Here is a 24348-nt window from a genome sequence, read left to right as displayed (position 1 = left end):
CCTTTCTTTCTTTCTTTCTTTCTTTCTTTCTTTCTTTTTAATCCCCAGTGATTCTTTGTGATGAAGACTACAGTAACTCCAATCCCATCTTCTTTTAGTGAAGTGAAATGGGGTGAATTGGGACTAGCCTTTATAAGGAACTGGATATGGTGGCTTGTGACTGAAATCAGAACGTGGAAACTTGAAGATACTGACATTTGAATGTGAAATTCTGAAATCAAAATAATGGATGAAAGAAACTGAGGCTTATTAAATTGTGTTGCCTACAGTGAGCATACCCATTAGAAAGTAGAGCCTGCATATTTGAGTATAATTAGGCATTCCATGGAAGGCAGCGTTGTGCTGGCTGTTTGCATCCAGTAGTCCATGCTACCATACATGACAACATAATTGTGATCAACAGAGTTGCATGGTCTAAAATATTAGCAAGTCCATTATAGCAATGTTTAAAAAGTCCCATTCCAGTGGTATCCCAGTTTGAATTATTCTAATTCTTAACTCCTGGATTGTGTTATAGAGCATCCTGAAGTGACGAAAAAAATAAAAGGTGATCAGCCCAGAAGTTCAGTTGCAGATTTGCCTGCAGAAGGACAAGCAAGAGGCTATAAACCAAAGAAGTTAAATCAACCCGTAAGTGAACTGGCTTCATTCATCATCAAGAAAAAAAATAATTAATCTACTATTTTTAATATGGTTTTAAATAGAGGTTAGAATCTGTGGGTTCAAACTGAGGTATTTGAATGACCACTTCTGGGGAAGATTCTGCATTTTTTTTTTTTTATTTTAGACCTAAGACAGGTACCGTAGGGTGAGCAGTACAAGTGAATTATCTCCTCTTCTGTGGGGAATAATCTAGATATGGCAGTCATTGAAGGAGGATATTCATCATGTAGAGCTGCCTCTTGTCTTTACTGATAGATGAGGTCATCTTGGCTTCAATGGGTCTATGAATAGAGGCAGCTCAAGTATGTTGTTATCTGAAGGACCTCAGAGGCAGCTTTTCTCATGTAGTGTATTCACCATCTCTTTCTAGTTCCAGAAGGACCCACCTTCTCCTTAAATACTGAACTGAAATTACCTCGGTGCAGCCCTTCTAGTGCTTCTTCCTCTGTTTCTGGTACTATGTTCCAGAGAAGTACCAGTTCCCAGTTACCATCTCAACCTGCAGCATCTGGAAATCCACAGGTGCCTGGTTACCATTCATTGCCGGTTCCCCCAGTTGGTCCCAGGCTGTTTCAGTCTTCATCTTCTCTACCTTCCTCCCAGAGCGCAGCACCTGACAGCTCTTCTGTCTTCACAAATCCAGTGTCCAGTGAGGCTTCTAGCCTTGCAGGGTTACATCGTTGTCGTTCTGGTAGCTACACCATTGGGCCATTCTCGTCTTTGCAGAGAGCTGCTCAGATCTACAGCCAAAGATTGTCCCGCCCATCATCTGCAAAAGCAGGTGAGTGTTCTATGTTGTTTGATAACCAGCTAATTCACTATACAGATTTTGTAATCTCTCTTCTGGAATAGGTGGTAATTTCACATTTCTAGAATTATGAGTCTTGTTCCAATGGTGATAAATTCCTCATGGAAGGGAAGAATGCAGGAAGCATCTCTTGTTTGCCAAAGATGCCCTTTTATGGAGCGTATAAACATGGAATTGAACTTCTGAAAAAGTTGGAAATGAAGTATTGTATACTTGATTGTATTACTGATCTATTGTTATCTTTAGTGATTTTAATGTAGTTTTGTTTAGCAGAAGTCTTAGCCTGTGTTGTTCTTCGTGCCTTATATTCCTCTCACACAGAAAATCTGCTAATGAAACCATGATTTTTTAATACTTAAAGGTGTGTAAAGACCTCTAAAGAAAGAAAGATATGAGTGGATTGGTATTGTATCCTATTCTCTAGGACCTTTCAGAACTTATGTAATAAAGAGTATCTCAAAAACAAGACCCAGAAACTACACATTTACTGTTCTAAGATAGGACATAGTTAAGCAAGGCATCTTTAGAGTGTAAGGAATCTGAAGGGTGGAAGAAACCGTAGAAATTTATGGATGCAGACTGTAACATGCTAAGAAAGTTTTAGGAAGCATACAGAGGCTAACAGCTGTGCTCCTGGTAACATGCTTTTCTTTGATGTGCTTTTGCTTTGGGTTATACATCAGTCAGCACACTTTCACTAGAGTTGCTATGCAGCAACTCTATATAGTGACAAGCTTTCTAGCATTAAAATAAATCTGACTTTCCAACTGAGTACGTTATTTAAAGGAATCCAGTTGTTTTCAAGGAAAAGCATTATAGATTTAACTTACATAATAGCCAGACAGCATTCTCTGGCAGTGGGTGCTATTAGATTCATTATAATAAGAAGAATGGAGGTTTGGCATTGACAAAAGCTCATATAGGTAATACCTGTGCAGAACAGAAAGCTGTATTCCCCTTAAAATCTCTAAGAAGTATCATACCTGCTTTTTCATCCGTGATCAGCAGGCTGAGAAAGAGTCTGACATACTATTAGGGTAGATCCAGAGGAGGGTCACAAAAATGTTCAGAGGGCTGGAGCATCTCTCCTGTCAGAGTTAGGGTTGTTCAGCCTAGAGAAGAGAAGGCTTTGGGGAGATCTTCTTGTAGCCTTCCAATACCTAAAGAGGGCCTGCAAGATAGATGGAGAGACTATACCTTCTTTACCAGTGTGTGGTGATAGGACAAGGGGTAATGGTTTTAAACTAGAAGACGGTAGGTTTAGATTAAATTTAAAGAAGAAACTCTTTACTATGAGGGTGATTAAATACTAGAACAGGTTGTTCAGAGAGGTTGTTGATGCCTCTTTCCTGGAAGTGTTCAAGGATGGGACTTTGAGCAACCTAATCTACTGGAAGGTATCCCTGCTCATGTTGGGGGTTGGAACTAGATGAGTTGGAAGGGACCTCAGAATCATAGAATGGTTTAATCTTTATGATACTGCTAACTAAGCATGACCAGATGTTTGTTTGGTAGGTTTGTGCCATCGCAGTCCAGGTGGACAGCATGTGGGCCCAGCCGGGATGCACAAAGATACAGAAGATGCTACTTCTCAGGGCAAACGTTACAGCCCTAGTATGGTAGCAGCAGAACTGCAACAGCTGGCAGAAAAGCAAGCAGCTTGTCAGTACTCCCCACCAAGCCACATCAGTCTCCTTACACAGCAGGTATGTAAGCTGCAGTCCCCGTGACAACAGAAAAATCTATCACAAACTTCTGTGTCAGCACTGAGGTATGCTGGAAAGAGTAAATCTCATGAAAATTGATTTTTTGTCATGTTGTTAATTGGAAGTGTTTACATTGACCAGAATTTTGATTTTCTGTGAGATGACAAGAACATTGCTAAAGTCCTTTTTGTAGAAGAAAGTGAGCCTGGGCAGAAGAATAGAAAATATGTTGTGAAAAAACAACAGACCCATGCTTGGTTTTATTAAACAAACCAAGTCTTCTCAGATTTGTGCTTCCATGAGAATTGCTTCCTCATTCCTCAAGTGTTCCCTTCTTTGTGACAAGCAAACAATGAAGACCTCAGAAGGTAGCAGGAAGTGCAGATTTTTCTCAGTGACCTTGATACATTTTTGCATTAGGCTACACACTGTTTGTATAGGCTTTGCTTCTATATTGAAATTCAGAACATGGTTTGGGTTGTGTTGGTGGTCTTATGTCAGAATGAAGAAGGGGTTTAATGAATCAATGAAAAGTTTAGAGCTGGGGCTCTGTCCAGCAATGAGTTTCTTTCCCAGGTTTGCATCTATTTGTCTCTAGACATCGTTCTCTACTGTAATTCTCTAGGCCATGTTTTAGTAATAATCCCTCTGGACAGATTAAATCTGAAGCCTGATTAGTATGAAAATGTGGATAGTTTAGTTGAGGACAATTTAATTCTATTCTTTTAAGAGAATGTACAATCTACAATTAAGGCAATTCTATAGTACTGCATTACCTTCCTATATGTTTCTAGTCAGGGTACTCTGAATTGATGCTTTCCCTTTTTTACTTTTCCATTTAAGCCTCTTGAAATATCACAGTCTTTTTGAAGTAGAAGTATTTTAAAACAAATTGTTGTGAAAACCCCTGGAGGATATCATCACTTACCGAAATAATAAAAATAGTACAGTTGTTTAAAGCCAGTTCAGCAAACTAGAGTTAGTGTACCTGGTTTGAAAGTACCTGACTGGTATGAAAGGGACTTGATATTTGGATTTAATGATGTTTAATGGCAAGATTAAGACTATTGATTATTGGGTGTGGGATGGGGAGAAAAACTGTTGAAAATATTACTACTGCTGTGGCCTTCTGCTTTTCCAAGGGCAAGAACTTTTATGTGAGTTGGGTGCCTTTTGACTGTGCCTTGGTTCTCTGTGTTGTACCCAGCTGTGTCTTGGGGGTGGGGGTACTCTAATCCAATGCATCCTTCCAAGAGCAGCTGGGAAGCTTGTTTTCCATTCCAGTTCTTGTGAGAATTGCTTCTACTATCCAAGTACTATCCTGGGTCTCTGGGGTTCCTGGGAATGTAGCCTCAACAGCTGTGATTTGAATGATGTTGCCATTCTGGTTGGGAGTCCATCTCCGGTTCTCTAATCCCTGCTGTTGCTCACTGTTTCCTATCCATGCCTGCAGCCCCTGCTTCACATTTTCTCTCACACTCCTATATTCTACCGTCTGTATTAAATGAATTTAATTTAAATCCATTGGCTACTGAAAGGACAATGTTCAAAGGGCAAATTTTATATGTAAGTAGCTGAAGAACTTTGAACAAATGTAACATCTGTTTTCAGAAAACAAGATTTTGTGATTATATCATCCGACTGTCTTGTCAGTCCTCTCCATTTGCTTCTGAAACACCAGATGGGTGACTTGTGTAACTGTCATTAACGATAACTGCAGGAAAGATGTTCCTTAAGGACACACCAGAGAATGACAGCCTCAAGTTAAGTTATGAAAAATAAATGTTCAGTTTTACAAATGAATAATACACTGAAGCTGCAAGGGAGAATCCTTATAGTTAAACATAAAGCTAACATTCACTGTTAACACGTTCTATGGAGTTTTATTCCATTTTATTTACTTTACACAGACTTACATGAAGTCTAATAATAAAGCCAATTGTGAGGTTTTGAAAAACAGTGAGAATTCTGTACCTCCATCCATATGAAATCTTTAAAACACTTCCTGATTTTTGCAGTAGTCACCATCTAAGTTCGGTACTCCATAGTACCCAAGAACAACAAGGTGTTCCTCTTGCAAACTCCCACTAAGTCCTGTAAGCACGTAGTGTGGAGGTATCTGTGGAAGATATGTGCCATCCAGGGTCCAGCATTACCCCGATAAATTCCTGGCTAAGTGAGCTAATAAGGAGGCATCTGAGCTACAAAGGTCACAAGAAAACAAGTATGCAGTTGAGAAACCCTGTCCAAATCCCCTGAGATTCAACTAAATTTGTCTTAAAAAATAGAATGTCCTTATTTCTTTCATGAAAATGTTAAGTGCATAGAAGTACAAGGCAAATGAATGTTTCAGTCAAGGGCTACAAGCAACTGCAGTTCAACTGTACCTGTGTTGTTTGGATTTTTGACTAACCAAACAAAATGCATGTATTAATTAGCAGTGAACAGGACTAATTTGGAACTACCTGCAACGTGTGCAGCATCTTGCTTCTAAGTTACTGGCTGTAGGGAGGTGAGATCTTGGTGTCACAGGGAACAGGCTTGTAAAAGGTGTGGTTATTGGCCAGGGAGATTTTCAAGGATGCCACAGAAACCAGATTTTCTTTATTCTGCTATTGGTAGATTATTAACGTATTGGGGATATAGTCTAGGTCTGTGGAAACAAGTCTTGGAGGATAAGGGCATTAGAGAGATTACATTTCCTTTGTATTATTTTTTCTTCACTGTAATAGATGCGTTTTCTTTCCAGGTAACGAAGTTAGACTCCTACCAGAAGAAAAGATAGGATAGGCAAAAAAATGTTTAGTGAGGCTGAATGTTATGAAGAAATGAAACAAGTGACAAAGTTTCTAACAAAAGGTGTGGTTGGTGGTGACATTGTTACAGAAGACAAAAATGTAGCAAATATACTTTTCTGTAACAAAGGCTCTAAAAGTTTCCATTAAACTAAAGTAGGGAGTCTTACTCCAGAACCAGATGACCAGGCACTGAAACAAACAAAAAAAAAAAACACAAAAAAAAAATTAATTCACACAAACATAATATAAACAAACAAACCACTATCACCACCAACAAAAACAACCTTCCCATGTCTTGGTCTGTTATAATTCTTTGAACTGAGAAAAGTGGTAAGTTGTGGAACTGAGCCTTGTTGTTTACACTTACAAAAGAGTTTTTGGCGATCTTTCAGCAAGGACTGTTAAGCCAGGTGTTTCAGGGTGAGGAGTATGTAGATTGGAAACAAAAAGCAAGTAAATGAGTATCTGGCCACTTTTCAGCTCAGCAAGTGGCTAACTGAAGTTAGAAAATACAGAATGCACAAGATGGAGCGTAACATTAAATTTGAAAGGAGGAGGTTAATAATGACTGGCAAATTACTACCCAAAGTGTGAATATAAAAGCAAGTTATTGCAAGGTAATATAGGGTGTGAATTTACAGTAGATTAACTGCTCTGTAGTGTTCATCCATGTGAACACATACTTGTGCAGCTTATGTTTACTATGTGAGGCAACTCTTGTTATCTTCTGTATAAAGTGGGCTAGAAGTGTCCAGACGTTCATTTGCTGTGAAGCTGTATGTGCTGTAAACTTGAACTCTAGCCTAACTCTTGGAATTTGTCAGTATATCTGGATTCTTCTGTTGATTATTATGAGAAAAGCAAAGAGAAATCTAACTTCATTAAGTGCAGCACAATGCTAGATGAAGTTCAGTGTCTACAAACAACTGATTGCATGATGAGCAATAACCTCAATTGCATAAAATAACAACAAACAAAAATAATTGCCTGTTTTAGGAACAGGATAGGAAATAGTATGCAATTATGTGAAAATTAATACATTCCCTCCCTCAAAGAACAGTTTACAATTCTGGTTGCCGTTTCTAAAGTGAATTTAGGAAAATATCTGGGATGCATAGATGAATGACTGCAATGGTTAAATACATAATGCTATTTTCACTTTCTCATTAAAAATGCAAGATAGGTTGTTTAGGAAGGAAGTAATATGAATGAATTATACACAGCAGTGGATGACAAGGTAAATAGTGTTGATTTTTATTCATGTTTCTCATAATAGAAGAAGGAAGTTCAGTAGGAAGACATCTGACTAAAAACTGGTAACAGTAAATAGCTACTGTCACAGAACATGCTTATTGTCTGAAATGACCTGCAACAAGATGCAATTAAGGTAAAAAGCTTAACAGGATCCAGAGCTATACTGCCTATTTACATGTATGTGGACAAGACGAAATGGAATAATTGCCTCAGAATAATACTCTTTCAGATTGTCCAAAAGTTTTACTTGTTTGGTTTGCCCATTGCCAAGCATGAGCCTAGGACAGTAAGAGTAGCATTGGAGAATGAAGGCAGATACATTAGTGAATCTGGGAATGAAGTCTGAAGATACAGTGAAAAAGGCTTACTAAGCTGTATTAGGGAATGAATTGCTTTTGTTGGCTTGGCTTGTAATACAAGGTCCTTACTGGCTCCTATGCTACTTCTGGACAGCTGAACTAAGGGTTTTTTTTGGTTGTACCTACTGTCAGTGATTGGTCTTACCTGATGAATTGGTGGATGAAGGCTGTGACAAAAATAATCTAGATTTATTTTTCCTCTGCTGTATTCCTTACCAGGCATTAATCCCGAAGTCTGTACTTAATGTGTGTTTAGCATAAAATACTTCTGTGTGCTTGTATTGTAGGACTTTCTACAGGGAGAATGTTAAAATGCACAGCACGTGTGTAGATCTGGCACCAGGTGGCTGGATCCTGGATATGTATATGCTTTCCTTTGTGAATAGCATGCTACTTCTCTCTGAAATACACCATAAGGTAAAAGGAGGGTTTTCTCCTGCAGTGCTGGGTCTGTGTGAGGTCCCTATCACTGGCTGGTGTGGAGGGGCTGCAGCTGATAGCTGCCAGGCTGGAGTACTTTATAGTTATTAATGCTAGTGAACAGAAGAATGTGTTGAATTGGCCAGCTTCACTAGGAGGAGGAGGAAGAGAAGGAGGAGGGGAAGCCTTGTGGGAGCTCTGCCCTTCTCTGTGAGGAGGAGAGTGAGATTTCAGGACCCACCTATCATTAGGAATAGCTCCAATTCTTCTAGCCAGGGAGTTCAATCATAGGGATAACATCAGACCACCCAGGCAAGGGCTAGACCCAGCTGTCTCCATCTCAGCTATGCAACCAGTCAGTGCCCAGAATCTAGCAGCTAGGATTCCTGCAAACATGCTGACAGGCCCATAGGAGGACGGGGCGCTCACTTCATTCTGCATTTTTTATTTGGACAGAAAGTGGAAACTAGGACGAAGGTGAGTTTACTGAGCATTAGGACAGTGGAGAGGAGGTGAGGAAGAAATGGAACGGGCAGTTTGCAGTGCCCCGGATTGCCTTTGTGGGAATTGTTTGCCACTGGAATCTCAAAATGAAAAGCTTCAACTTAACATCAGTTACAGCAAAACTTGAACCCATATCATTCCTCCTCTGTTACCCGTCTCAACTACACAGCTTGGTACCTTGGCCTGCATTGTCCTCAGCAGAGGAAAAGTGTCACAAAGCCAACTGCCAGTGTGTGAAAACCCTATACAGGTCCCAGTGGTCATCACTTTCAGTTCTGGACCTGAGCAGTGCAACATGGTGACTACAAAGACTGCAGTAAATACTTTCAGATCTCTGGGGGTATTTTCCCCACCAAATTTTTTTTTCCTTTTTTTTTTCTCCAGAGTTAGTCCCTTGCTTTGACTCAACTCCCTTTATCTGAGTCTTAGTCTGATTTGATTTCATTACGTAACTGTTTGGTTGGCTTTTACCTTTACACTGATAGAGTGGAAGGGAATTGTAGAGGAAAAAGGCATCTTGCTCTGTAACCAGGAAGAGGAGCAAGAAGACAGGAGATGAAGTCTGAGGTCTTCATCTCAGGGCCCCATCTCCTCCTCATCCCCACACTGCTGACGCAAGATTTAGAACTGCTTCTAAGACTTGTAGCATCAGCAATACTACACCTGGGTACAGCAGAGGCTGTAGGAAGCAAAAATGTCAGTGTGGCTTCTGCAGAGCAGGGGTTGAACCCTTTTGCTCTGGGACTCCAGAGGGACTAGGAGCAGAGGCTTTTGTTTTGGTGCAGCAGCATTTGCAGATCTAAACGGGCCAGGCTGAGCAGCTAGAACTCATCTTATGGGAAAGATTACACCCTGGTCATCAAATGTTTGGCAGGACTATGTCTTATCAAAATCACTCCCACTGGGAAGTTTTGAGGCAGAGTGTGTCTAAATGAAAGCCTGACTTTTTCAGGAGGAGGAGGAGAGGAGTTCAGTCATCCACAGCAGCAGTACTAACCTTTTTTTTTCATTGTTAAGTGGATGCATACGCTGGAGACACTACAAAGGAATTTGCAAGTTTGTCAGGTTTCCCAGGAATGTCTCTGGCAGGTCTTTGTCTGGAACATTTTCTGGAGACTGGAACAGTTGTGCTCTGTATGCATATGTATATCCTGTAAGCTGGTAAGCTCAGCAAGCAGCAAAGGAATGTCACAGGCCTTTGGCCAGATTAGCCTTGGTACACACACAGATTTCACACTTCCCAGCCTGCTGTTAGCCCCAGTTCTTCCCTTCTTGCTGGCTGCTCCTGCAAATTCAAATTTGTGCGTGAAACGAAGCTGTTTTAGTATGGGGTGTGGTCAGCAAGCTGACCTGGGTCACAAGAAGGTGGCCCTAGAAAAATGTTTGTGTTGTGTGGTTTCTCCAAGGAACCTGTAGTAGGTGTGTTCTGTGCCACTGTTCAGCCAGTGGAAGTGCACGTGTTTGAGATTGTGGTTTGGGGTTTCCTTTGCCATTTCAGAAAAGAGGCACGTTAAGGTCCACTGATGTTTCCCATACTGGGATTGCCTGTTGGATTCCAGCCTCTCAATATATTAAGGAGGATGGACTGCAAGGCAGATGGACTGTGCCCAATAGCTCTAGAAGACCTGGGTGCTTTGTTAGACCACATCGTGTGGGCCTGGGCTAGATCAAATGTACATGGGAGCTCTGTGGTGAAGACAAGAAAATGCAGCACAAAGGCTGATGAGGGGACTGATTAATAATGAATATTTATGTTATTGCAGTATGTAGTCAGTCGTCTCTGAAGGCTGAACAAAGAGAAATCATTGAAAGAATGTAGCAAAATACTTTTTTTTTTTTAATGGCAAGTTGTTAGCTCTTACCCTCAGTTCCTGGGGATATAAATATTTCACTGATCTCAAAAGCTCTGGGGGATATGTGTCTAGGGAAAGCTTGGCAGGTGAAAATAAAGTCACTATGCGAGCCAGGTAATGAAAGAAAAGAAACATTTGTTTTACAAGCTATTGGATATAAAGATGGCATTGATGGATGGAATGGATTAGTAAGTAATAAAATGGGAAATTAGGGATTGACTGGGGGGTCTTGAAGAAGTCAGAGTGAGCACAAAGGAAAAAGTAGATCAAAAGACAAAAGAGAAGATCCCACAAATGATTAGACATTTTGCATATTTTTCATTAGTTTTCTAATGGAATGATTCCTTCTTTGAGCTTATGGTACAGTGTTATCTTCTCCTATCTGAGGCATCAAAGCTTAAATGTTCTGGTCTGATCATAAAGCCAGTGCTCTTCTTTCTGCCTAACATGTGTCTTACCATGATCCCTGTCCAATCTTTCTTTAAAGGAAAAGGGTTCCTCAATGAACTGTTGAACCAACCAACTTGGAAACTTACTGGTTATAGACATTGTGCCAAAAACTGTGACATTAGGTCTCTTCCTGTTTCAGCCTGAGATTTTCATCATACTGGAGGTTTTTCTGGAAGGAATGAAGTAGGACTATGGTCACTGCATCTTTGGCCCATCTTAGTTTTGATCTTTGAAATATGTCTTGACTGCCTGGATCCTTTTTCTTCCTCACTAATCAGAAAGACCCAGATGGAAATCTGAGATGTGTGAACTGGAGAAGATGGAAGCGTGGCTCCAAGTAGAAGAAATAGCCTTAGATTCTGTAGATCTTTAGTCGTCAGCACACTTTTTATAGGTAAAAGGATAGGATTGGCCTCTGGCAGAAAAATATTTAAGCTGTCAACTGGGGAGTGCAAAGTAGGCATTTTTTGTACTGCATTGCTTGCTTAATGTTGTAACACAGTGACCAGTGAAATGCAGGATCTGCTGTTCAGGATGTTGGTAATGAAACTTTTTAAGACATTTTTCCACTGCCAAGAGGGACAGAGTAACAATATCTGATGATTATGTGTCCCTATTCATATACTGGCTCCTGCAAAGCAGCAAGAGAAACACTTGACCTTTTGTGAACTTTTTCCTGCATCCTTGAAGGAATCTGCAGCACTGTTTTTTTTTTTTGTTTGTTTGTTTTTGTTTTTTGGTGTCATTGTTAACAGTTGCTACTTTGGAAAAATCAGAATGTCTGCTGCTTTATGCTTTAGCCTATTTGAAATGAGATCAAAATGAAAATGATGTGTTTTATTCAAGTTCTTGAATATGATAATGGGAAACTGTTGAAAGAATGGTGTAATGTAGATTAGGAACGTGAAAGTTATTAAGCTTCTCTTCTGACTTTTGCTTGTGATTTATTTTAAAGGTTCTTTGTCTATAGAATACTATTTTTTTTAGAAACAAGTTCTATATTGGAGCTTTCATTCTTCCTACCTATATTTGAATATTTCACGTTTGTAATTTCTCAGTTATAAAGCAGATTAACAAAACCAAAACCGTCAACTCTTGTATCTGGCACTTTTGGGTATCATTCTTTGATCTTGGTTTCAATCTTAAATTTATTCAGAAATATATTTCTCTGAATAAAGCAAGACCGTAGAGACCTGATTCTTTTAAGCTTATGCATTTCTACTGTCAAGAGGGCAAATGCATTGCTCACCTTGAAACACTTTATTAAAAATAAACAACAAACACACTAACTTTTTTTGTTGTAGATCCTCATGAATAACTATCTTCCTTTTGAGCTCCACTGCATTTCTTTTTTCATTGTTTGTTTATTTTTTTCCCACTACTCCTATTTTTGAAGCTGCAGGCTTCAAAATATACAGAGTTTTTGGTATCTGCTTTGGTCCAGGTACTGTACATTATCTTCTAAGCCAAAGAAGCCATTGATTTGTTGCTAAGTATTTCTCTTTTTACGAAGAGAAGAATACCATTGCATCAGATATACAGGAGGGCTCATGTCTGGAAAATGAACCCACTCTGTGCAGATGTGTTGGGGGTCCCTCGGCAATCCACCAAAACATCCTGGCGAGCTAATTATAGCAGCTGGAATGTCTCAACACATGGCACAGTATCAAGCAGTAACACCCATCTGGGTGGGCTGGCTGCTGCTAAACCTTACTCTCTTGCTGATCTTCTCTCCCTCGTTCTGAATCCCTTGCCTGTTTTTAATCCTGTTGTAATTTAAACACCTGTCTCTCTGGAATGTGTGAAATGTCCCTTTACCTATGCTAAGTTATCGGCTCACCTGCTTTGGTTGGAAAGACAGCTTTCAAATAAACAATGATACAGTACGAGAGAAGAAAGCATACCACATTAATAGAGCAGGGGTGAGTTGGTAATTCATCAGACTAAATGCATCTTGGTATCAGGATGATGAGGACAGAAGATTGGATAAAGTTATCCTATGTTCACACATGACTGTGTTTGCAAAGTTGTGATTGCTGTTGCTGACAAGCTAAGAATTTTATAGATCCTATTTCACTTACCATGTTGGCCCCTGCCTCATTTGCCATTCTTGCCTTTTTTTTCTCTCCATCATAAACAATTTGTGGCCGGAAACTGTTAGGTATTTGTATGGTGCCTGGCACACTTAGACCTAGATCTAATTTGATTGTTTTTACTGTTGCAATGAAAAGGCTTTATATTAAAGTCTGCCCAGTATGTCCCACCGTAAGACCTTGTTTTAAAGTCTTAGAGGTTCCCTCCACACTGAGGATGCTAAGCTGAATTTCTCTGCAGACTAGAATTTCTTGCGCTTCTTGAGTACTGAGTTTTGAGACACTTTTCTGTTCTGTTTTCAGTGGCCTGGTCTGTGTTGTGCTTGCAACCTGGCTGACTTGAATGCAGAATAAAGAGAAATTCCACAAAGGTGTGGAGAACAGCTTGAACAAGGGGTCTTGTAAAATTTGGACCTGGACACAGCATGGGAGAGGATGCTGAGAATTATTAGGGTGAAAAGACAGAAATTGAAGGACGTGTGGTATACGTGATCCAAAGGGGAACCCAGATGTTAGGACTGGGTGAACAAATAGGTTGGCAAAATGAGCAGGCTGGGGAGGGGAATAAAAACTAGAACAACTTGGATAGGGTGCGTGAGCAACTGGAAGAGGAACTAAGAACAGAAGCGTGGGGAGAAAGATCAAATGAGCTAATCCTGTGGAAAGTTCCAAGGTCAGGAATGGTGTGGCTCAAAGGCCAGTAGTATTGTGGACGCCAGTGCTGGAAGTTAGGAAGACTGAAACTGGAATGAGCAGAAAAAGGAGAATGATGTATGAAGTGTGGAAACTGGGACTGGATGAGAAAAACGATGCACTGACAAGGAAGACGAATGGGAAAGGATCGAACTGGGAATGGATGAGACAGAAGGGCTCCTTCTGGAGACGTGGGCAGAAAAATAGCGTGCAACCATAATAATTTAACTCTGTCCAGAATTTGAAGTAGAAGTTAAGAATTCTGAAGTCAGGAAAAGCCTAGGTGTCTTGTACTACAAAACCACTGAGGGGGTGACAGCCTGTAGTGTTTCCAGATCCAATGTTAGTTCACATTCCAGAGTTCAGTCAGAGGATATGAAGTCTGCAGGCCTGCGTAAGACTGTTGTAGGTATGAGTGTAGTATTATGTGATGAAGCTTGTATACATTTGTTTTAGTACAATTTCGCATGAATTCTGGTAAAAGAGTATTGTTAAGATAGCAAAGCTGGGAATTCACAAACTATGCTTAAGCATTTAAAGGAAGTTAGGTCACACTTGAGTGACTTAATGAGCATCACCTTTGAGATCTGGAGCAGCTGTAGGGCTAGTCTTCAGGCTCTTCTTTCTGGTTGCCCTGTGTCTCACAGGCTATGTGCTTTCCAGTTGCCACAGAAATGAGCACGGGCAATACAAACAAGTCTTGTTTAGCATGCAACCTTAATCTTGGTGCAGAAGCAGGTCTGTTCTGTGATCCTAAAAAAGCAAGATGTGATCGTGTAAAGGCAGTCAACCTTTATAGTGTTTTGTAACCTTCATAAAATGTTCTTTAAATATAAACTATCATTTACGCTTCTATAATGGATACCATTACCTTATGAATGGTGTCTCCATTCAGTAAACCAACAGGTAGAGTATGCTTGAAGAGTGTGATCTTTTTAGAAGATAAGCAGCACAACGAGAATGCTCGGAGAAAGAAACAATGGAATGCATTTTATATGCTTAAAAACACATTGATACTTGCTTTGCAGTTTGATTTACCAAACATCTACCAAACATGATTACTGGCTGTCATTAACTAACTTGTATAGTTACAAGTGTGAACACTTTGGAGGTGGTTTGGGTGAGAAGTTTTATTTATGTGTGGTGTAGTTTGATACTACGTTTTATATCCGAGGTATATCTCTGTGCATAGATGGGGACGGTAGAGAGGAGACAGATGTATACAGATGGTTTGGTGACACAGCTCATGATGAAAGGGCAGATACACCGAGCCCTGCTCAGAAAGAGTAATATAAGCATCTAGCTTTTGATTGTATATTTAATATTTTTTACTGCATCCTTGTTATTTGTTCTATGGCAGGAAATGCTTTTGTGCTTTAGGATTTTTGCCCGATTCTTGTTCTCATCCTCCTTTGTGCTTCTGTGAATGGAAGGATTGTAGTTTTAATGCTGGTATGTGAATTCATCTCAAGCATGGTTGCTGTTGGTGTCATCTCTGGCTCCTTTATGTAGCTAGCAAAATTCTTCTGCATCTGAAGATTGACTTCTTTAGCAGTCTTTAGTACATACTCTCTCCAGTTTACTTCATGTCACCTTTTGTTCATTTCTTGGCTTTTAATGGTTTCTCATGTCTTTTTCTTTGCCTCTTCAGTTAACAAGCTTAAACTTGGCAAGTGGAGCTGTAAGCAAGGGGAATGCAGCTGGGCCCCAGAGCTACCGGTCAACAGTCAACAGGAAAGGGTCACTGTGGGCTGTTCAGTCAGACACTCATGCAGCTGACAGAAGATCTTCAGCAGTCAGGTAAGATAAAGCTGGTGTTCCAGATTTTTGAAGGAGAATGCATGGCACTCAGGAGCTCATTCATAACTTGTGTTTATCCTCTTGCTCAGAAGATAACATCTAAGGGCCAGTTCTTTTCATGTCTATCCTAGACACTAGGCCTACAAAACCGAATTTGTTTCCAGTGCTGGCAGGTTCATGGTGAAATAAAGAAATAAATGAACATGTGGAATGGAAGGGAAATGTCTGTTTCTCTTTCCTGATTATTTCTTATCCTGGTATTTGTGAGTCTGGGTTCACTGCTGTTGAGACATGCAGAGTACAAACCTATTCCTGATACTGCAGAAATCACCACCAAGGCTTCATCTTCATGTGTTTTCCTAGAATATCAAGTTTAAGTTGTTCAAAGATAGAGCAACATCCTGTAATGTTATACTAAGTTTCCTTTTGTGGCTTCCTTCTGCTCTTTATTAATTTTGGATATTGGAATTTTTGTGTCTGATACACTCATTGGACTCAGGGACTATGATTTTGCAGTTAGAAAAACTATTCTTTCTGGGACTGAAAGAGCAGCAATATTTACTCCAAGGATTCTGGATCTTGGAAGCTAAGAGCAAGGTGAGCTTGCTGCAGAAGGCTGGGCCTAACACAGGCCCAGAACCACTTGGGATTTCTGATTTCTTACTTTGCCTGAGTTTGCCTTCTTGTCCTTTTAAATAGAATAATGAGGCAGGGCTTCCACAACACAAGTTTAGGACTTTAATTTGCTGTGTACATTAAAATATTGATTCTTGCCATTGGTACCTGAATGCTACTGGAAAATGGAGGGAGATAAGGAGGACAGATATGCAGTACAGAAGGAATATGTGACCTGGGTGGTCATCCTTTCCCAAACGGGTCCTTCAATAGGAGGAGTGGAATGGGTTTTGGAAAGCTCAAGTAAAATTGTTCTTATTTCATCAGTCACTGCTTTTTGTCCTGCCTAGAGAAGAGGAATGTGAGAAATGAATTCCTGGCCTGTTTCTGTTCCAGCACAATGTTTGCCTCTGGGGTTTGGAGTTATTGAGAGAGGTGGTGATTCTGTTCTTGGAGCTGAGCCAGGGGAGCTATTACCTAATCCAAATAAAGAACCTATCCAACAGGTGTAAGCTGCCTTCCCCTTCTACACAGTTTTAGAGAGCAGCAGCGTGCAGGCTGGCCTGGAGCTTCTGTTCGTTTCTCATCTCTGCAACTCTGCATGGATTCAGATATGGCTGGAAAGAAATTACTCAGTCAAAATCTTCTGTTGTGGATCTCTGCGGAAGGCATTGTAATTACCACATTTTTCTGAAACCATTTCTGTTATGTCACTACCTGTAGCCCAATTTCTAATGTCCAGAGCTCCACTCTGAACCATTTCCAGAGCCGTGCCTCATCTAGCATTGTACTTGTAGTTCAGTGAAGAAATTTGTTTTATTTCATACAAAGATCCAAAATACTTCAGAAGTGTCTGACCACAGCTGGTGATTCCATCTTCAAACTTTTGATGAAACATTTGGGCTTTCAGTACTTGAATTATTCTGTTATTATTCTCAGAGTAAGACAAAGAAAGATATCTTAAGAGCCTTTGTTGAATTATTTTATCTTTGTGGCTGCTTATGTCAAATGGCCAGAATTTGCCGGGAGTTAAAAGTTTTACATAAAAATGGAAATGAAAAAAAATAATTCTTGAGGCAGTGCTAGATTCCGTGAGCTGTGAACTTGTATTTAATGAAAGAATTCCAAAAGGAGTATTAAGGTTATATATGGGGATGGCTATCTTGTGTTGCAAATGCCTTTTTTGCTACTCAGTCTGTTACATTGGAGCTCAGCAGTTCACAGAGGGTCATCTGATGGGTGTCAGCCTGTGCTCTGTACTAGATGACTGTTTGAAGAAAAGCTTCCTGTTTTGTTCCATTGAGGTTCTGGTCTATCTGTTGTAGAATTCAGCAGGGATGGAAATATTTTGTCAATGGGTCTCTTATCTGGCTTGCGCTTGGCTCCAGTTCAAACATCTGCCTCTGAAGCTCAGTCCCTACAGCTTTTGTATGGCTCTATGGTAAATCTGAGCCATCTTAGTGCTTCTGAGGTTTGAAAATTTGATTTTGACGCTTTTGAGCTATGGGATTCAGGCTATTAATGACAAATCTTCCTCCTCTTTAATTCCCACTCTCCCAGTACTGACTTATCTAATTTTTTTTTCTGAACAGAAGTTAGTTCTCCATTCTTTTGTTGAATTCCTTTGGCTGTATGAGAAAGGTTGCCCAATCAATAGTCTGGTTGCCAAGAGGCAAAGGAGATCTTGAGTTTGTAATACACAGGGAACAGTTCTGGATACATTAAAAAGTTATTGTACGAATCTGTAGTGCTGTCCCTTTTGAGACTTTTTTGTTTTAGTCACTTTCTTTGAACTTTGTCTCTATTTCCACTCAGCGTGTGATTTAGGCTTTTGCCATGCCCCGGACAAAGAAGCCTGCAGGGCTGTACAAGAGGTGAGATGTTCCGAAGTTGCATTATCGTAATAGAGCTGTCCAAGACCCTCTACCATGTTTGTAACAGCCCAGCCTTTATTGCCCCTTGAAGCTCCCTGCAGCTATACTAAATCTGCTCTTTCATTCTTTAACTCTAGTCCTGAGGGCCTTATTTCAGTTCTGTCTCATCTTCTCACTCTATCAGGCAGAATTTTCACTTATTTACTTTCTGCTGTAAAGGCATTAACATGTTACAGTTACATGTTTTGTAATTTAAGATTACCATTGATAATTTTTCACAATATTAATAATGTAACCTAAGGACAACAAATATGAAAATGATTCCTTATTATCCTTTGGAACTCATGTCCAGACATGGATGCTAAGACCTTACTAGAACTGGGGCATTGTGCAGCTCTTGAAAGCATTCTCAGTTGCACGATAAAGGTAGAAAGTAGTGTTTAAGAGAATGAAAGTTGTTGTTCAGAACCTGAACTAATTTCTCAGTACCCATTGGCAAATAGTTGCACTAGTGATGAGGATGGTCAACTTTCCTAGAAGCTTCTGTCACTGGAATCTGCAGCTGCTGTCTCACTTGTTTTTGAAATTCTCCTCAAAGAATCACTTGGACTCTGCAAATCACTTTTTGTCCAAGACCTGAATCAAAGCTAATGAATTTTTTTTTCTAATTGGTACAGATTTCTGTGTTTTCAGCGGGCACCTTGGATTCAACAATAGCCACCCTTTTCCAGGTTCACCTTTTTGAACTCATACAAACAGTCTGCTGGCAAGAACTCAGTGGTGATTCGGTCACTGTTTTCCCACACCTCTGTTTCATTAGCTTCTTGTTCTTTCATGACATCTTTCTCAAAACTAAAGACAAAATCAACCCAGCTTAGCATATGGTTGCCTTGGATCTTCTGACAGATTTATCTAACTTGGTCAGGGGAGGCAGGCAAGCAAGCTTCTCTATCACCGTTGAGAGGGTAGAATGGCAGTCCAAATTTTATCAGGCAGCTGGGGAGGGCTACCGCAGTCAGAAACAAAGGGTTCTGCTCTTCTTGTTATTTAACATGCTCAAAATACTTCTTTGCTCACACATTGAGCCAAGGTGCTCAGGTTCATCAGAAAATGACGTTTTGTTGGCAGGCTCCCTAATCTGGGTTAAACAGTATAAAAACAGAGTTTAGATTTTCTGATCTAGGAGTTTATAGGTTGAATTCGCTCTGTTGTCATTATTAATGGTAGTAACAACTCAGAGCATTGTGGGCTGTGTGCATATAGTGGCCATATGTTCAGGTTCCCAAACAAGTTCTACTTTGTGTGTTTTCATTTTATTTTTTTCTCTTGCCTGGAAATCTCAATTGGAATGGGAAACTAGAAGATTCCACACAGACGTTTGGCATCTCAGGCTTTCAGGAACCCCAAACTGTATGCCTCAGGTCTGAAAATCCTGGTTTTCTGTGTCAAAGGGGTAGCTTGTTTTACATAAAGGGAAGGTGAAAGTGGCTTCACTGTTTGCTCAATTTTTTATTTTTAATTTTCAAGATGTAGAAGGTAAAAATATGAAATCAGGCAAGTGGTTGGACCTTGACTAGACAGGATATGAAGAGCTACGAGTGGAATCATACTAGAATAGCCAAGGGATGTGCTAATGTACAAGGTGGTTCTCACAGTGCTAGAGGGTGAGAAGTTGATGGGATTGTCTTGTTTTTTTGCAAGACTCGTGCTAAGGTGGGCTTAGCATGGATCTTGCAGCAGGGACTCAGGGAAAGAACTAACTACATATAGGCTTGCAGCTAGAGGTAAGGAGGAGAGAATTCCTAGTAATCTTGACAGCTAATGACAAGTTTTTGTAAGAACAGATCTCTTTTTCTTTGTTGCCATGCAGTTCTGCATCTGAAGGGTTAGTAGTGACTTTACACTCTTCCAAGTTGCTTGATTCAAGCTCCTTGCAGTCACTTGCCAGGCAGAGACTGTCCATTCTCCGTCCTGTGCCCTGCTTGCCAAGTGTGCTTGCTCAGCAGCTAGGTGCAGGCTAATGCTGAAGAGTCTGTGCTGTACTGATACCTCTGGAGGAAATGAAGGGAGAAAACAGCAGGCACTGAGGGCTACACAACAGGCTTTCAGTTTCAGGAAAGTCTGTGCTGACCTTACGCTTCCAGCTAGACTGCACAGAAGTGCCAGAGCAGCAGTAGACCAACACGACTGAGTGCAGTCCTGTGCCAGCACTGCCATGTGTCTGTTCCTTCCTCCTGATACAACTTGTCCCCTTCACTTTCCCTCTTAGAGGAAATGTCTGATTGTGAGCTCAGTCATCTGCACTACACTGCATTTTCTGCAGGCTTCATAATTACCATACGGTCTTTTTCTTTCCTTCCTGGTGTAAAGATGTTTTTTCTAATACCCAGCACTAGCAGAATGTGCTGTCCTCATTCTTGCTGAGGGGCAGAAGAGTCTTGAGCATGAAGTAAATCTAACATGGGTTATTCTAATGCTGCTACCTTTGATTCTTCTCTGTTTTAGTTAAATCACTGGGAGGGACCCCAGCTCACAGTGTCCTTTCATGCTGCTGCTTGCAGGGATGAATGCTGTATTAGGAAGACTTAGGAAGAACAGTTTCTTTTCAGCCAGAGTGGCTATTTGCAGTAGGGCAGACATATGAGGTTGATTCCTGTTTCCTGATTTTTTTCCTTATGGCAGGCCTGTGTTATCTTAATGCCTAAGTTAATTCAATTTCTTTATTCGTGATGGAAGAGTAAATGAGGGTGGGTGTAGTGATTTTTCTTTTTTTCTGTGACCAGTCCCCTGTCCACTTCCCCTTGGCAGCTCTGTCATACAACATATGTTTGTGGCCCTTGAGAAGCAGCATTTCTGACAGTCCTGAAGCTGTGGGTTGATCTATTATCACCTCCTATTCAGAGGAAGGATGAGGAGGGAGGATGAAAAACAGAAATGCTGCCTGTAGCTGTATGTTCTTGCAGCTCCTCCTGTCTCTAGTTCGTGCATGTTCTTTCTCCATCCCCACATATTTGTACGCATAACAGCCTTCCTGCCCCGGTAACCTCTTACCTTTTTTTACATGTCTCCCAGGGTCACTGGTGACAACTTGTTAACTGTGGAAGTGAATTGGCTGACTTAAACTTCAGAAGTACGTGTTTTGCCTTGTGTTACTTCTTATAGAGAGAGATTTTGGTCGTGCTAATGAAACTTGTGATGGCAGGTCCAATTACTCTCCATCCTGCTTGGAAATTGCCCTGAGCCTCCGCACCACGGGTTGGCACCGTCTTGAAGGATCCCTGCTTCCCACAGCCAGGCCTTGGCTCTGGCTGCCTGGAGCCTCCGGGAGAGGAAAGGCGGAAAGCTCGTGACTTGCCCAGACAGTCTGAGGCCTGGCCCTGCAGCCTCGGCTCCCCAGACGCTGTTGAGTCGGACTTGGCTGGCAGCCGCCGTGCTGTTACTTTTCCGAGGTAATAAGTGAGATTAATCGCAGGACCCTTTCCAGAGGCGAAGGGGGTTTGGGCTGAGCGCAGGGAGAGAGCGTAGGAGCCAGTGCCGGGGCTGGGAGCTGGAGGCGAGAGCTGGGGCCTTGCAGCAGGGCATAGCAGGGCACAACTCGTGCGAGCGTGGCCTCTGCTCAGCTGCTGCTGGAGGCTGCTCTGGAGCCGCAGCCTGGGGGCCTCCCTTGGGCTGGCTCCAGCTGAGCAAAGTGGACACAGCCTTGGCATCGCCTCCACCTGTCTACTGGGCCTGGGCAGCTGGGCTTTTTGCAAGTAGTTCTAGTGATGTGAGGGGACAGGTTTCTCTTCCTGCACCTGGCTCTGACTGCATGACTTCATTTCAGAGAAGGTATGACAACCTTTCCCATTATTCCCAGCGAGCAGCCCATGTTGGTAGGTGGAGGGGAGTGACAGGGGTTTTATACCTTCCCTGAAGGCAGTGCTGCATAATGGTTCTTGTTTTTTTCGTTTCAGCTGCCTACACAAACTGACCTTACCCCCAGCGTAAATGTAGGGTTTACTATTCTGGATTGGGCTGCTAATCTTTTTGGTTCTCCTGTCCTGTGTTTCAGAGTAACTATCACCAATGTCTTCAGTGAAAGCAGAGAGTCTTTTTGATTGGCAGTAAAGAAATTCCCAGCCTCTAGGGGAAGCTTGCTTTTGCCCCCCAGCTGCAAACAGCTGACTTGTAGATCTCACCATATTTTCTGTTCTACATAGTCTAGCTGTGGGTGTTATCATTAATCATATTTTTATTTTCTGGGAATATTGTTGCCTCATTCATGAGCTGTAGCAGTGAGTCCCACAGGTAAATTCCATATTATGCAGACGTTTCCTCTTTAATTTTTTGGATTTTTTCCAAATTTGCTAAAAGTCTCTGCCCCCTTATTATGTGAAGGCAGACAGAAATGCTTGATTTATTTTCTGCGCTATTTATTCTGTATGTTTCTATCATCTCCCTTCTTATTTGTCTCTCCTAAACTAAACAGTACCATTCTCTTCAAGTTCTAAATGGAAATCTTCCAACCCTCTAATAATTAGCTCTCTGTCTTTATGGAGATGACAAGAAACGAAAACAGCACATCAAGTAGGAGTAAAACATAGATTTTATGTGACACTATCATTTTTAGCTTTTATCTCTCATAACTTCCATATGCTTACACCTTGCTGGCTTCTGACCATATTAAACACTGGATTTTATTATTAATATGCAGTTGTTTTTCTTTGACTACTGCAATTAATGTAAAACTGAGCAACAGGTATAGGCAGTTCATGCTGATACAATTCTTTTTTTGATTCCTCACCCGTGAACTCTCCTCTTCCTGGCTTTTAGCTGCCACCAGTGGATTTTGTTGGCTGTGATGGAAGTCACGTGCTGTTTTCCGTTCTAGTAAGCATTTAATTTAATATAGAGCTTGTTGAAATCTTTTAGTGTCTTGCACTACTTCCCTCATATCCTCGCCCCCAGCCACCCCTGATCTTAGATCTCTTTGAAATACCCTGTTTAGGTTCTAGATATTTCATATTGCCAAGTGATCAGCAGATCTCCCTTTTCTCTGCATTTAGTTAAACCTCCAATTGCCATTACAGTAGTTTTAGAGTGGCATTCAGAGGGTTAATGTGGCCGTACCTCTCACTTCGGTAGTTTGTGGGGAGAACTCTGCTGCCCGCAGCTTTCTAGGAAAGAGGGAACCCCAATAGCCTGGTGCTCTTTGGGGGCTGCTCTGCCCAGAGCATTCTTTCTTTCTAGAGGAGCTCTGAAAGGGTTACAAGGGAGCCTTGGCTGTTTCTTTGAGCTATTTGGAAAGGACGGGCCTCAGACAGCTTGGCAGGAACCTGGGGCCCTGTTTTTTCCAGCCCAGCCCTTCCTTCTGCACGGAGCTGTCAGGGAATCCCACGAATGTCTGGTTTCTCCCCTTTCTGAAGTTTTTCAGCAATATTTTTATCCATCCCTGGCTCTTTCTCACACAGGGACCTCAGGTTTTGTTGATTGCTTTGCCTTGCAGGTAGTGAGATGGAAATGAAAGCCATGCTACCATGCCACAGCCATTGGAATTAGTTCACCATTGTGCAGCTGAGAAGGGCACTGGGAAGTTTCCCAGAAGAGTGTCCTTTCTGGCATTGATCGTAGGGCAGGTCCATCTGGCCTAAGAACAGAGGGATTGAACGGGCCCATCTTTGAACTGTGCTATTCCTGTGGGTCACAGCGAGGCACTCGAAACCTCCAAGCTGCATGTTCAGTATCCTCCCTACCAGACACACAACGTTTGTGAAAATGGAAAGTCCCTTTGTAAACCAGTCTTACAACGGACAAGACAGGTTAGCAACCTTTCCTTCATTTGCCTCATGCTCTCCAGGGCTGTCCTGAGGCTGAACTCTTTGTGATTATTTTGTGTTTTGGAGGTTTCTGGGTCTGCCCTATACCTTTTCACTTAATAAATAAATAAATAAATAAAAATGCTTAGAGGATGAAAATAAAGGTTGTCTTAGTGTTAAAAAGAAGGTTTGTTGAAAGTTTGGTTACTGGTAAGTGCAAAGGTCTTGAAAGGTCTCTCTGGTGTTGGAGCTACTGGTATTCTATAATCTCAGGAAGCCTGTCAGATGCTGGGAGCAGGGTGTGATCTAAGATCCATGTGGAAAGCCTTTCCAGAAGGCAGCCCTCATGTGGTGCAGTCCCTGGACAACTCTTGGAAGTCAGCAGCTGAAGAGCCTGAAGTCAAGTTCAGATAAAATCAAGTTTCAGTGACCAAGTAAGAAAGCCAGAGCAGGAGGTAGCAAAAGGGGCCAAAGGCTTTTCCTCCTTCCTGTTAGGCTTTGTCTTGGGGCTACTTTCCCTCGTGCAGTGAAGTTTCCACCACCAATGCATGTTCACATTTTCCATCCAGCCCAGGCTTGGCTTACTCAGGGTGAACACAACACTCTTTTTGGTGTTTCATCCTGTGATATAAACGGGAATTCCCTTCCAAGAGCACAAAGAAA

The 24348-nt window shown here is 41.3% G+C and overlaps 1 protein-coding gene across 1 annotated transcript in view; it reads left to right on the top strand.

The window, feature by feature from the left end:
* Positions 1-24348, top strand: part of TTLL5 (tubulin tyrosine ligase like 5) — a gene marked incomplete at its 5' end in the record, with an annotated part of 124988 nt that overhangs the window by 56269 nt on the left and 44371 nt on the right. The window contains 5 exon segments of the mRNA XM_084287921.1: positions 518-616; positions 619-630; positions 1034-1444; positions 2987-3177; positions 15253-15401. Coding sequence (XP_084144047.1) covers positions 518-616; positions 619-630; positions 1034-1444; positions 2987-3177; positions 15253-15401 — 862 coding nt within the window.

The sequence above is a fragment of the Netta rufina genome (assembly GCF_964035555.1).
Source record: "Netta rufina genome assembly, chromosome: 5".
Classification (NCBI taxonomy): Eukaryota; Metazoa; Chordata; class Aves; order Anseriformes; family Anatidae; genus Netta; species Netta rufina.
The sequence above is the reverse complement of the archived record's forward strand: the minus strand, read 5'-3'. Positions and strand labels throughout refer to the sequence as shown.